Genomic DNA, 13,539 nt, shown 5'->3' with positions numbered 1-13,539 from the left:
GTTCTGTAATGTGTGATTAGACACCTGGCAATATTTAACAAGTATAGTCTTAACTCCACATTGGAGTGCAGTGATGTACAAAGTGTTCCCTGGTTCATAAAACAGAGGTGATAGAGACTAATTTCCTAGCATTGTTTTGGGGACAAAAGCTGGTTATAAAGCAATTTTTATTTATTTATATTTATTCATTCAATTTATATACTGCCCTTCCAGAAGTAGCTCAGGGAGGTTTACATTAAAATCAAAAACACAGAATAAAACAATTAAAATCAAGAAACAATTAAACCAGATTAACTATCATTAAAATTAAGGTTAAAACTAGATAGTATTAAAAGCCAGGCTGAAGAGATGGGTCTTTAAGGCTCTCCTGAAGGCCTCCAAGGAAGACAGTCCCCTTACATCCATGAGGAGCTTGTTCCCCAGGGATATGGTTGGTATAATTAGTATACTTTGCTGTGATATGGTTTTGAATTTGTGGGGGCTTTTTGCAAATTGTATGGATGATGAACTGAAATGACCTGTTTATAGCAACTTGGTGTTGCTATGAAAACGATTCCAAGTTAGCCTTGTTTGACACACAACTCTCTGTGAGCTGAAACGATCTGTTTATGGTCAGAGATGGTTGACATTTTATGAAGCTGAGAGTGTGACCACCATTAGCTAACATGACTTGTGCACCTGAAGGGAGTGTGCGGCTAGAAGCAGGGTGCAAGGAGGAATTGTTAAGAAATCCAAGAGAACCTTTTAGGGTAAGAAGGTTGTTTCCCCTCAATCCCTTTCTGCAGGGCCCCAAATTACCCAAGATGGATGAAACCAGGGCGAGGCTCACAATTGCCCAAAGCGCTCACTCCCCTTTGGAATTTGGAGTGTAAATGGTTGAGGGTCTTCTCAGAAGTTGCCTCTCAGCCCACCATGGCAACAAAGAGATCCTGTGCGTGCAGCTGATTGGTCAAAAGCTCTCTCCAGGAATTCAAGCCATCAGATAGCGATCTCTGGTCAAGATCGTATATCTGATCGTAAAGATATTAAGCTTTGAGATTGCTGTGACTTTATGAGCTAAGCGTGGGGAGCTCGAGGTTTTGAAGTTAGGAAGTCAGAATTGTGTCACCTTGTCAAAGACTGTTAAATTTAGCTTGTGAAAGACATTCGCCTTTCTGGGAGGCTGGGGAAAGACAACCCTTCTTCTTAAGAATCTTTTTAAGCCTATGTAACAAATGCTTACATATTTTATATATTACGACTGACTCCTAATATCTTCTGATTAAAACTGCATGAGAGCAAGGGAAACACAGTAAAAGTCTCAATTTGAGCTTAGAAAAGGTTGTGCTTAAAAACCATGCGTAACAACTTCCAAAGGTTTCTTTAAAATAGTTGCTAATTGTTGACTGCATGATTTGCTCCTTGTTTCAAAGGCTTGCTTCAAAGTTCTGTTGGCCTTAAGAAACCAAGCAAGGAGGTGATGAATGAGGACATCCGTATCCACACGTGGCCCTGCTCCTACTACCTTACCGCGGAGAGACGATGGATTTCCGGCAAGCTCTCACTGACGCCCGTTTCCGTCAGATTCACAGCTGACAAATCTGGGGAGCTCCTGGCCAGCTTCCCTCTTACAAGCATCAGCGAGATCAAGAAGGAGTCCTCCAACTTCATCTTCAGTTCCCTCACTATTCTGGAGAAGGAGAACACCAAGCACTGGTTCAGTTCTCTTCAGCCGAACCGCAATGTGGTCTTCAACATCCTGGAACACTTTTGGAGGGAGCAGCTGTTTGCCTCTGATGGGGCTGGATCTCAGGCCTGTTCTTCTACCCAGACATCCAAGGGGAAGGAGCTCACAGGCTTGCTGGCAGGATCTCAGAAACGCTTGGAAGACACTGCAAAGGTGCTGGAGCACCAGGGTGAACAGTTCGATAACATCATGAAGGGACTGAACAAGATTGAGTCAGAGATGGATGTTGCAGACAGGTACAGCAACACGCGGGGCTGATTTTGCCATGATTGTAACTGGAATGGGATGTGGACATCTGCAGGGAGGTGATGGCAAAGCTCAGCGGGAGACCTGGTGGTATTCTTCACACAATCCACTTACAGCTTTTGCTGCCATGAGGTGTGGTGATGGCCGTGGCTTAGGTCAGGGCTCCACAACTTCAGCCCTTCTGCAGATGTCGGACTACAACTCCCATCATTCCTGACTATTGGCTGAGGAGTATGGGAGTTGTAGTCTAAGAACAATTGGAGGGCTGAAGTTGTGCAGCCCTGGCCTAAATTTTTTTTAAAGGGGATTGAGCAAATTTATGGTGAGCGATTGATTTTTAGTCTGATAGCTCAATAGAATCTCATAGCTATTAGGTTTGGATAGCTGTTTCTGGAGGACAAATATCAGTGAATGGTACATAAGAAACTGAGTTGGACCCTTGATTCCTCCAGCTCAGTATTGTCTATGTTGACCGGCAGAGGCTTCTCCAAGGTTTCAGACCAGAGTATCTCTCCCAGCCCTGTCTGGATATGCGATCAGGGATTGAACCTGTGATCTTCTGAATGCGAAGCAGACGCTCTTTTTCAAAGGCAACTATACAAAAAATGTGTAAAATATTCAATTTTAACTTACATTGGATAATGATGTGTTTATATTGTTGAAGTTTTAGCTCATATATATTTTTGTGTTTGTACACACACACACACACACACGTACTTGTGTGTGTGCATAAACACATTTCATACATTTTTATAGTTGCCTCTGAAGAAGATCATCAAAACGTGTTAGACAATTTTTGTGTTACACTCCAAACGTGTTAGACAATTTTGAATAAACTATTTATTAATAATTGACCAGAATCTTTGGGAATGTTTCCCCTCTTCTTTGGTTTTGAACCCAGGATTTCCCAAATCCAAAGCACTTTCTGCTGGATTATACTGGTTCCTAAAGGAGGGATGGGCGTTCATGACAGGCCAAAGAGTCACCTGAATGAAACAGGTGATGGCATACACATGCAAGAATTGCTTGCCTCCACTGAAATGGTTGTCGGCTGGCATTCTTACGGCAATGACTTCACCATGGTGTCACAGGGTGTGTATATGTTTTCCAAGGGTATGTAGGTCAGGGGAGAACATATATGGAAGTGACTTTTTGGCCAGGGAGTATGATGTTAACAGGTGTGTATACAAACACAAAATTTCATTCCATTTCCTTCACAGAAGCTTGGAATGACTGTATCACTTCGCAAATGGCCTCGAAAGCAATTCCTTTATGGCAGAGTTTCTCAAAGGCTCCCTTGAGAGGATGGGAGTTGAAGTCCAGCAATATCTGGGGACCAAGCCTTGAGAACCCTTGCTTTATGGGCACATTCATATCAGTTCCTTTTACATTCGGACAATGTTTTGCTTGCATGAGGTGGGAGAAGAGATCTCCCTTTCCTCTGCTGCTCCCTCCAGAAATATGCCCAAGGGTTCTGTTTGCAGAAGCATTCGTCTGCCCTATGGTTTGACTTGGTAGCTTGCTAGATTTATTTTTTCAAGCTCCTGTCCGAGTGAGATTTTTAATTGGCTTTTGAAACTGGAAACTGCTGGCACATTCTGTTAAGCGGAAGTCAGATATGTTTTACAGTGAGTGCACCTTTATTTCCTGTGTGTTCTTGAACAGTCTCCAAGCTTCAGATCAGTTAGTTCTATTATGATTTGAGTTTAACAGTGGTGCTATGAATTAATTTAGATTCTTCAAGATGAAAGAAATACTTGGTTTCATCTTTTTTTGGCAAGCTTCCTCCTTTTGCTGACTTTCAAATGGGAACTTTGCTAGAATATTATGTAACTTGGGCCCTGGACAAATAACGTCTTAGCTTTGGTTCATCACTGGTAAAATGAACATAACAGGGACCAACAAGGGTTGTTGTGAACAGACCCTCTGCTCTCCAGCTGTTGGCTGAGTATCTTTGATATCATGGAATATTAAAAAACACTCTGGTTTCTGAGAGTGAAGGTGTCCGCAATAGGCTGTTGAAATAAAAGGTTATCACCAGTGGTGCTGATGGACACTAGTGTCAATGGCTTTAAACATGAGGTAGACACATTCATTTTGTGGTGTCTTTTAACAGCTATTAGCTCAGGATCATAGGAAGCTGCCTTCTACTGAGTCAGACCCTTGGTCCATCTAGTTCAGTGTTGTCTACCCCGACTGGCAGTGGCTGTCCAAGGTTTCAGGCAGGGATCTTTCTCAGCCCTACCTGGAGATGATGCCAGAAATTGAATTGGGGACTTTCGGCGTGCAAAGCAGATGCTCTGTCACTGAGCTACGGCCCCATTCCAAAAGGTGGCATAAATGGGTCTCTCACCCAGGCACTAACCGGAGCCCCTGGTCGTACAGTGGTAAAACAGCCGCCCTGTAACCAGAAGGTTACAAATTCGATCCTGACCAGGGGCTCAAGGTTGATTCAGCCTTCTATCCTTCCGAGGTCGGTAAAATGAGTACCCAGAATGTTGGGGGCAATATGCTAAAATCATTGTAAACCGCTTAGAGAGCTTCGGCTATAGAGCGGTATATAAATGTAAGTGCTATTGCTATTGCTAAGTGCTATTGCTAACCAGGAGAGGAGAGCTGGTCTGGTAGCAAGCATGACTTGTCCCCTTAGCTAAGCATGGTCCACCCTGGTTGCATACGAATGGGAGACTAGAAGTGGGAGCACTGGAAGAGATTCCCCTCAGGGGATGGAGCCGCTCTGGGGAGAGCAGAAGGTTCCAAGTTCCTTCCCTGGCAGCATCTCCAAGATAGGGCTGAGAGAGATTCCTGCCTGCAAGCTTGGAGAAACCACTGCCAGTCTGTTAAGACAATACTGAGCTAGATGGACCTATGTTCTGATTCAGTATATGGCAGCTGCCTATGTTCTTATGTTCCACACCAAGGCCTGCTTAGCTTCAGTGAGGTGGCTGTATCATGAATATGCCCTTAAGTTAGATTGTGTTCCAGGACCTTTATGATAAAGTGAAGCCTCCACATTCATAAGTAGTAAACCTCTGACACCGACATGCTGAGGACAAATAGGGGATGGCTGTATCTTTGTGTCTGTTTGTAGCCTTCCAAAGGCATTTGGTTGCCTGCTGTTCAGCCAGACTTTGGTCTGATAACAGCAAGACCATGTTGTGTTCTTAAGATGCTGAGATGAAGCTTGGCTTTTCCAGGGCGAGTCCACAGTGTGTTGAATGAAAAAATACTTGTTTTCTGCTTCTGAACCTCCTGCATCTCTTTTCTTGTTAGGCTGTTGTCGGAACTGGAATCACCAGCTTGGTGGCCATTTGGTGGCAAGCAGCTGAAGGGACCAATAGAGGTCAAGCCAAAGGAGGCTCCATCAGTTTCAGTTTCTGGAAACAAGGATGGAGTCATCATGTGCATCCCGGTTATTATCACTGAAAGGACAGACTCTAACGTCAAGCCAGGAAAACTCACCCTCCTGGCTTCTGGTCTGGAGATCAACGACTCCAGTTCTCAGCTCCTTCACCGGTTTGACAAGAAGGATGTTGATGATGTCAAGGTTCACACGCCGTATGAAATCAGCATCCGCCAGAGGTTCATCGGGAAGCCAGACATCAGCTACCGACTGTTGTCGGCAAAGATGCCGGAAACCATCCCCATCTTGGAGATGCAGTTCAGCAAGAAAATACAGTTCATGGAGGATGCTCTGGGGTTTGTTGGGGCAAGGAAGTCTCAGCGGGAAGACTCAGTGGGGACTTCCATTTGGCAAGCAGGTAAAGGGCAGAACGAAAATTACCTCTCGTCATGCTGAGTAATCAGAACTCACTCCCTGCACCACATTGATAAAGGACACTTATTTATGAATGGTTCAATGCTAATTGGCATTGAGAATGCACGTTAGAGTATTCAGTGGACGTTATCTCAGTAATCAGAAGGCTGTTCTGAGAGGCTGATCTGTAGTATTATTTCAGCCACAGCCCTAGGGGCGAATAAGGCAGTTTGTCTAAGACTTCCTAATGAGTTTGTGGCTGCAGTGAGATTTGGTCTATGGGCTTCTAGACTTAGAGTGGTCAAACGCTTACCCTTGTCAAGAACTGTCTTTTGGTAGTTACCTTTTCACTGTGGCAAAAGGGTTAGCTTATAACTCTAGATGGGGCAGGGGCACTGAGGACTTCTTGAAACAGAGAACTTGGTTCTGTGGTCATAATCTTTCTGGATGAGTGTGTTGTGTTCAATAGCCTGGCTAAATTGGGGACTCTGCTTTCCAGTATGGAGATACATATACACCCCGCCCAAGTGCGTGCAAAATCGCAATCTGTGTCTCCACCCTTCTGTCTCCGTATTGCAACTGGTATTCTTTCTTCTAGGCCTGTGAACTTCTGGTGTACTCTTCATTTCACCTCTTTGGGTTAGGAGTTAGTGGACCTCCATTTGTCAGAAGTCAACGATATCTGTCTGTGCTAGACGCCTCTCCTTTGAACTTCCTGCCTTAGTTCCCCCCTGCTTCTGTCTATCTGCTGCGCTTCCTGCGAGTTTTCTCTCTCTCTTTCTTCTACTGCTCCTGCCAAAAATGTTCTGTAAAAATCCCCAAATGCGTACAAATTATGCATGTTACTTTGTGAAATTCAGCTTGGCATTTGCTTGCCTTGGAGTTCCACTGCCTCAGCCTCTGGATGTTTTAGCATCCAGTCTAGATGAGGGTCTGTATGGGAGGATGCAGATTTTGCATGTCATCTTCTAGCACACATGAACACCTACAATGCAATCACAAGCCAGCCTCTTAAGAAACGGTGTTCTGTTCTGCTCCCTGCTAAAATTAGATTCCAGCAGGGATTAAGATGTTCTCCTGTTGACCGGTTGCTGAGGTCCGGTGCTTGGAAAAGCTTGTTAATTTTCAAGGAAATAACTCCGAGGCGCCTGGTGGTAAAATGTTAGCGTAACAGCTTGGAGGAAAAACAGCCTGCTGGTTTTTAAGCACTGCCTTAGATTGAGGCCAACCGGTACTCAGTGCCTGATGTGACTTAACTGCCACTTACATAAAGCACTGCCTTTGTGGTCCTGTTTTGGACTCCTTCCTCCTTGCCACACGGGGCTTTTACTTCTGAGCCTGGGAGCTGAAGGGTTTGATGTCCTGCCCCCACTGGAGTTTTTACTGTTTAAGTAGGAAACATCCGTAAAAGAAAACAGGAGGTGGTGGAAACACTGACTTCTGCAGCTCCACCAAAAGTTTCTCCAGTTACTTGCCTTGTCCTTTCATTCTGTGTGTCCAGTTTCACGAATGCTTCTGCCACTAGATGGCGCTAGGCCACCGCGCTTTCTCGGACAGCGTCGCTTCTTCCCCGTCTTGTTCCAGGAAGCAAGCAAATGTCTCTTGGGTGCATGTGCCTGATTTTGATTCATGGAACAAAGTAAAAGAAAGACTCGAAATAAAGTCATGGCTGAGCCCAAAGACTGGATATTGGAGTGTTGCTTCTTGGTGATGCGCTTTTGGGTATTGCAGATGGATTTTAGCCTACCGTTCTGGAACCGAAAACCGTGATTGGCAGCCATGGGTTGTGAGCACAGACTTCTTACTTGAATAACCTAAAAGGGTAGTTCATAGTACTGTACTCACGAGTTCTGTTTGGCTGTCAGTGAGAGATCCACAAGTTTAGGTGTAAAGCCAGCGTGGTGTAGTGGTTAGAGTGCCGGACTAGGACCAGGGAGACCCGAGTTCAAATCCCCATTCAGCCTCATAAGACTAGCTGGGTGACTCTGGGCCAGTCACTTCTCTCTCAGCCTAACCTACTTCACAGGGTTGTTGTGAAAGAGAAACTCAAGTATGTAGCACACCACTCTGGGCTCCTTGGAGGAATATAAATGTAAATAATAATAATAATAAGTGCTGTCACTTTTGACAGAGATCCATATTCTACAGTAGTTTTAAATCTTTCCAGTCCTGGGAGCATCTTCTCTCGGCAACCTTGCAACACAGGACCCTCTTGGGGCGGGGGGGGGGGGTTGCAGTATATGTTAGTCTTTCTTTTGCCTATCTATTAAACAGGAAATTGGCAGTGGTGCTTCAGGTTGTGAATCACAGCCTCCAAGCTGAAGGCCTGTAGCTTAGAAGGTGGCTATCTACCCACCCCCGAAAGTCTTGCCATCTCAAAGTATTTGGTATTGAACAGTATCTGGTAGTATTTACAATCCCTGTGGCTGGCTTCAGGCATCATGCGAAGCATGGCTTGGCTCACTATAGTCGAGAATCCAAACCATGGTTTGAGCCTCCAGATACACAGCAAGTGAGCTAGGATTTAGAGCTGCTTGCCTGGTTTTGTCTCCCATCTGCTAGGAGTCTGCTTCATATAGTCATAAATTCACTCCTGAGGCTCTGGTGCAAGGTGCAACCGTTCTGTCATTTATCAGTGGGTTGTGAATTCACAGTTAGCACTAACAATGGGTTGCAAACCAACTCCAAATCATGGATGCAGACATCATGCAAAACTGGGGGGGGGGGGGTTGTGATTCTGGGATTAGCCTTGGGAGGAGTGCACGCCTGCCTCTCCCCGTCTGCATGTGGATTGGAAGAGATCCAGCTCCAGCTGTGACTAGTTGTGACATCTGAATCAATTGATGTCCACCCCCCACCCACCCCCCAAGTGTTTTAAGAAAACCTCATTCTGAACCCAGGGTTTGAAGTGGGTTTCATATCTCAGTTCAGTTACAATAGACCATGTTTGGTCAGTTCAGATGTCATGACTGATCTTAATTTCTTTCTAGGAGGCAATTATTATTCTGATGTTCTCCTATGAACCATGAATTATTGTGACTTGCGTGCAGGCTGAGGTTGGGGCCTGTGTCTTCCTGAGGCTAGTTGATGTCTCATGGAACCAAGATCTAACCTGTGTTCCACATGTTGTCTGAGCCTCTCCCGGTTGTGGCTTGTCAGCCTGAGATAAACGATGGGGGGTTTTTTTTGGCTGGCATGTATCCAGACATACACACTAGCCACAGTTAGCTGAAATAGACCATGGCCCCGCTTTGTGTCAAGCCCTCGGGTGTGTCAAGCTCTCAGTTTCACATGGGAAGCAACAGAGACCTGCAGCATTCGGGCGTGGAGCTGGAAGGCTCTTGAGGCAGAGCCTGTGAGCTGAGATGCTGTGGGATTGTCCCCATTTGATTCATGTTAAAGGTGTTGGGATGCTAAGATGGGCTTTCTTTTTTCTCCGATAATACTGTGCTCTGCGGTGCTGCTTTGTAACATCTCCGCATTGCTGCCACCATAAAACAGTTCAGAGCTTGCTGAAGGGACCCGTAGCACAGTACGGATGCATAAAGACTGTGGGGCGGGTGGGGTGGGGGCTGCTGATGGCCACCTACTGAGCAAGGCTTTGATCCTGGCTCTCCAGAGTTGAAAGTCGGCCTCCCTGCTGCACCAGACTGTGGCTTCGTGGGCTCTCTGATTCCACCTCTGTCCCAAAGTACAGTTCCCTGGGACTGGGTAATGCCTGACAGATGCTAATCTAGGGCATGCCCACAATTGCTCTTGGCAGCTCCGTTTGCTGTCCAGCCACCATCTGTCCTGCCAGGGATGTTTTCGGCCCCATGCAGGCCAGGATTTGCTCGGGTAGCCTCCGCCACGCGGGATTCGTCAGAGCTGCCTAAGGCAACATTGCACGTAAATGGCATCCTTTTAAAGTTTATTTAAGGAAAGGCCCCATGGACAAATGGAGCTGTCATAGGGAGAGTCAGACCACAGATCCATCTAGCCCAGCACGGTCCACTTGGCTTGGCAGCGTCTTTTTGAGATTTCCGGCCCTGGGACGGAAGCTGGGCTCTTCTCCCTGCAACGCAGATGTCCTGCCACGGAGGAGCCGTGGGCCTTGGCATGATTCTGAAAGCCAGTCAGAGGGTTTTGCCGGCAGGCCCCCAAGATGTACAAGACATGCAGGCCAGGGAAAGGACATCGACATGTATTGGCTGGCATCCCTGCTGCACGAGGGCCACAAAGAAAGATGCCCGGAGATCACGGGGGTGAGTGGATGCGCAAAGTGGTTCAGGCTCTTGTGCTCCCCTAATGGATAGCCTTGCACCATTCCCCGCAGCATCCATGGGCTGAGGAAAAGTTGGATGGGAGGAGGGCAGGTCTTCTTGTGGCAAGCATGGATTGTTGCCTTTGCTAAGTGGCATCTGCCCTGGTTTGCATTTGAATGGGAGACTAGAAGTGTGAGCACTGTCTGATATTCCCCTGAGGGGGTGGGGAGAGCAGAAGGTTCCAAGTTCCTTCCCTGGCATCTCCCTCCCTGGGAGAGACTGCCGCCTGCCAGTCTGTGTAGACACTACTGAGTGGGATGGACCCAGGGTCTGGCTCGGGAGAAGGCAGCTTAGAAGTCCCGTGTTCCTCCTTCCAACGGCCATTCAGAAGTTGCATACATCCCTGTGGCCCTTGGGAAGGAACCGGGGCTTTCCAGTGGGCATTCCCTGTCGTTCATTTTAGTACATTCCCTAGAGCATCTGCTTTGCCTGCAGAAGGTCCCAGGTTCCCTCCCTGGCAGCATCTCCAAGATAGGGCTGAGAGAGATTCCTGCCTGCAACCTTGGAGGAGCTGCTGCCAGTCTGTGAAGACAGTACTGAGCTAGATAGACCAAGGGTCTGACTCAGTATATGGCAGCTTCTTATGTTCCTATCTGCCCTGGTTGCATCTGAATGAGAGACTTGATGTGTGAGCACTGGAAGAGATTCCCCTCAGGGGATGGAGCCGCTCTGAGAAGAGCATCTAGGTTTCAAGTTCCTTCCCTGGCAACATCTCTAAGATAGGGCTGAGAGAGAGACTCCTGCCTGCTACCTTGGAGAAGCCGCTGCCAGTCTGGGTAGACAATACTGAGCTAAGTGGACCAAGGGTCTGACTCGGTATATGGCAGCTTCCTGTGTTTCTGCATATTTGCTTAAGGTCAAAAATAAGTAAATATTTATTTTCAGAGATTAGAAAGTCAGATAGAAAGCCTGCACCAGCTGCCTCATGGTGAAAGGAAGAAGAAAGAAGCAGAGAGAAGGCAGTGTCTTAAGAATATCAGTCTACTGATCCCAAGAGTCTTAGGGCAGAGATCCTAGAAAGAAGAGAGACCAAGGGAACGGTCCTGCACTCTCTGCCTCTACCCCTAATGTCCCCAGTGGTCTGTAGGAGTTATTGGTGCTGAGAGTGGATGCCTAAGGAGTCACATCAGAATAGCCCTGCTGGATCAGGCCCAGGGCCCATCCAGTCCAGCATCTTGTTTCCCACAGTGGCCCACCAGATGCCTCTGAGAAGCCCACAGGCAAGAGCTAAGGGCATGCCCTCTCTCCTGCTGTTACTCCCCTGCAACTGCTATTGAGAGGCACCTTGCCTCCAAGGCTGGAGGTGGCCTATAGCCCGCAGACTAGTAGCCATCGATAGACCTGTCATCCATAAACTTATTGAAGCCCCTTTTAAAGCCATCTAGGCTGGTGGCCAGGACCACAGCTGGTGGCAGAGAATTCCATAGGTTAATTATGCGTTGTGTGAACAAGCACCTCTTCAGCAAGCGCAACATGTTCGCACAATTGGCAAATGTGTGTTTGGTCCTGCACGGACACGTGTTGGGCAGCCACAGTCAACCCTGGTTCCCTGGAGCATGTACATGTAAACGGCAGGCCGCCCGATATGCATACTGACTGTTTGAGGTGTGCTGGTAACCAAGTGTGGCGGGAGCAATGCCTCTAGGGGTCCGGCCAGGGCTGGATGTCTTCCGTTTTCTTCAGGCCTGTTCCAGACTCTGCTGGCAGGAGCCCAACGGAAGAAGGCGGCTGGAAACTGCCTCGGGGCAGCGCATCCTTCCCTTCTGCCTTTGCAGACTGGGGACAAGTTCCTTTTACGGCAACTTTTCTGTTGAGAGCAGGGGCTTTAACTTGGCCACCTGGCCGCGTGGGATCAGCACCAACCTAAGCCAGTAGTCCAGTTGACCACCACAAGGTGGGGGTCCGAGGCTTTAGCCTCAGAGGCAGGATGCCACTGAATCCCAGTTGCAGGGGAACGGGCATGCCCCTCAGCACTTGCCTGTGGGCTTCTCAGCAGCACTGGTGGAGTGAACCAGTGTGGTGTAGTGGCTAGAGTGCTGGACTAGGACCGGGGAGACCCGAGTTCAAATCCCCATTCAGCCATGAGACTAGCTGGGTGACTCTGGGCCAGTCACTGCTCTCTCAGCCTAGCCTACTTCACAGGGTTGTTGTGAAAGAGAAACTCAAGTATGTAGCACACCGCTCTGGGCTCCTTGGAGGAAGAGAGGGATATAAATGTAACAACAATAATAATCATCAGTGTGTGAAACTGGATGCTGGACTAGATGGGCCTCCTCGGTCCTGATCCAGCAGGCTGTTCTTACGTTCTTAAGGCGCTGAGCAGCTCACTCTGGGCCACCATTTCCTCTTGCGCTGGGCTCATGACCATGCCTGCTTCTAGCATCCCACTGTGGACTGTGTACAGTGCAGATGGGGGGGGGGGTTAGAGGAGGTGCTTCCCCAAGGGGTGGTTACAGAGCCCTCCTGTTCCAGGCACCAGTAGCGTCGTCCCCCACGGCACTGGTTCCCCCAGTCTGAGTCGCTGGGCACCAGCTGATGATTTCAGACCCCGTTCGACTTCTCCCCGCTCGGATAGTCCTCTTGTAGCCAAGCTGCCTGCCTCCTCGCTCGGGCTGCGCTAACCAAATAATTCCCGGGGATTAAGAGTTTGCAGTAATTACTCCTGTGGGGATTTAGAGCCTGGTATTTTTAGCTTTTGCTTTTGTGTCTGCCTTTTACAGGAAGTAACCCAATCCAGAGCAGTGGAGCAGGCGCTGTCAGAGGGCCAGGCGCTTTGGCACAGCGCCCCCGAAGCCCTCAGCAAGCTCCGGCTTCCTGGCCCGGTGCCCCACAGCTGTCGCAGGGGTGGGGCGTGCCACCGAGCCGTGGCCGCTTCCCCTCCCGGCCGCTCCCCTTCCAGCCGGGACCGCAGGGAGAGCGTCTGGAGCATCCCAAGCACGAGAGAGGCCTGGTGCTAAGCACCCACCACTCTCCGCCTTGCAAATAATGGCCTTTAATTGCCACACTTAGCCGGGATCGGGTGCAGCGGCCGGAGCCAGGGCTTTAAATAAACCACAGGTGGCTTGCTGTTTCGGGAGTCGCCAGCCGGGCGCTGCCACCGCCTCGCTTCGCTCCGGGTGCCCCGGGATCGTCCGGCTCGTGTTTTTGTCCCGAGGCCGGCTGGTGACTGCATTTGTGGGTGCTTCCCAGGGCATCTGCAAGCTGTTGTTTGGTTTGATTAATCGGCACAGTGGGAGAGGGGAGGAAGGGCATCGGCATGGGCACCTCGGGGAAAGAAATGCAGCCTTCCATGGTGCACCGAAAGCTGAGAGATGCCACAGGTCTCTGGCAACATGTGCCTCGTCCTTCCCCAGTCCTCAGCAGGAGGCGGCAAGGCTGTTCGGTTGGATTTCTACCTGGATGGGAGCTGAGCTTTTCCCTGCTTTCCTGCCTCCAGGGAGGACAGTGCCACTCTCCTCCTCCTCAGGCTCCTGGACTTTGAGCTTGCTTGTTTGCTCCAGGCCCTG

At 48.6% G+C, this 13,539-nt stretch overlaps 1 protein-coding gene across 2 annotated transcripts in view; it reads left to right on the top strand.

The window, feature by feature from the left end:
- The window catches only part of SNAP47 (synaptosome associated protein 47), a 28,101-nt gene that overhangs the window by 7,266 nt on the left and 7,296 nt on the right, over window positions 1-13,539 (top strand). For both annotated transcript variants that reach the window (XM_053262350.1, XM_053262351.1), the window contains exons 3-4: window positions 1,413-1,962; window positions 5,246-5,733. In XM_053262350.1, coding sequence (XP_053118325.1) covers window positions 1,460-1,962; window positions 5,246-5,733 — 991 coding nt within the window. In that variant the 5' untranslated portion in view covers window positions 1,413-1,459. The remainder of the gene's footprint in view (window positions 1-1,412; window positions 1,963-5,245; window positions 5,734-13,539) is intronic.

Source organism: Hemicordylus capensis, chromosome 6 (genome assembly GCF_027244095.1).
Source record: "Hemicordylus capensis ecotype Gifberg chromosome 6, rHemCap1.1.pri, whole genome shotgun sequence".
Classification (NCBI taxonomy): domain Eukaryota; kingdom Metazoa; phylum Chordata; class Lepidosauria; order Squamata; family Cordylidae; genus Hemicordylus; species Hemicordylus capensis.
Note: the sequence above shows the minus strand (reverse complement) of the source record. Positions and strands in the feature narration are given on the sequence as shown.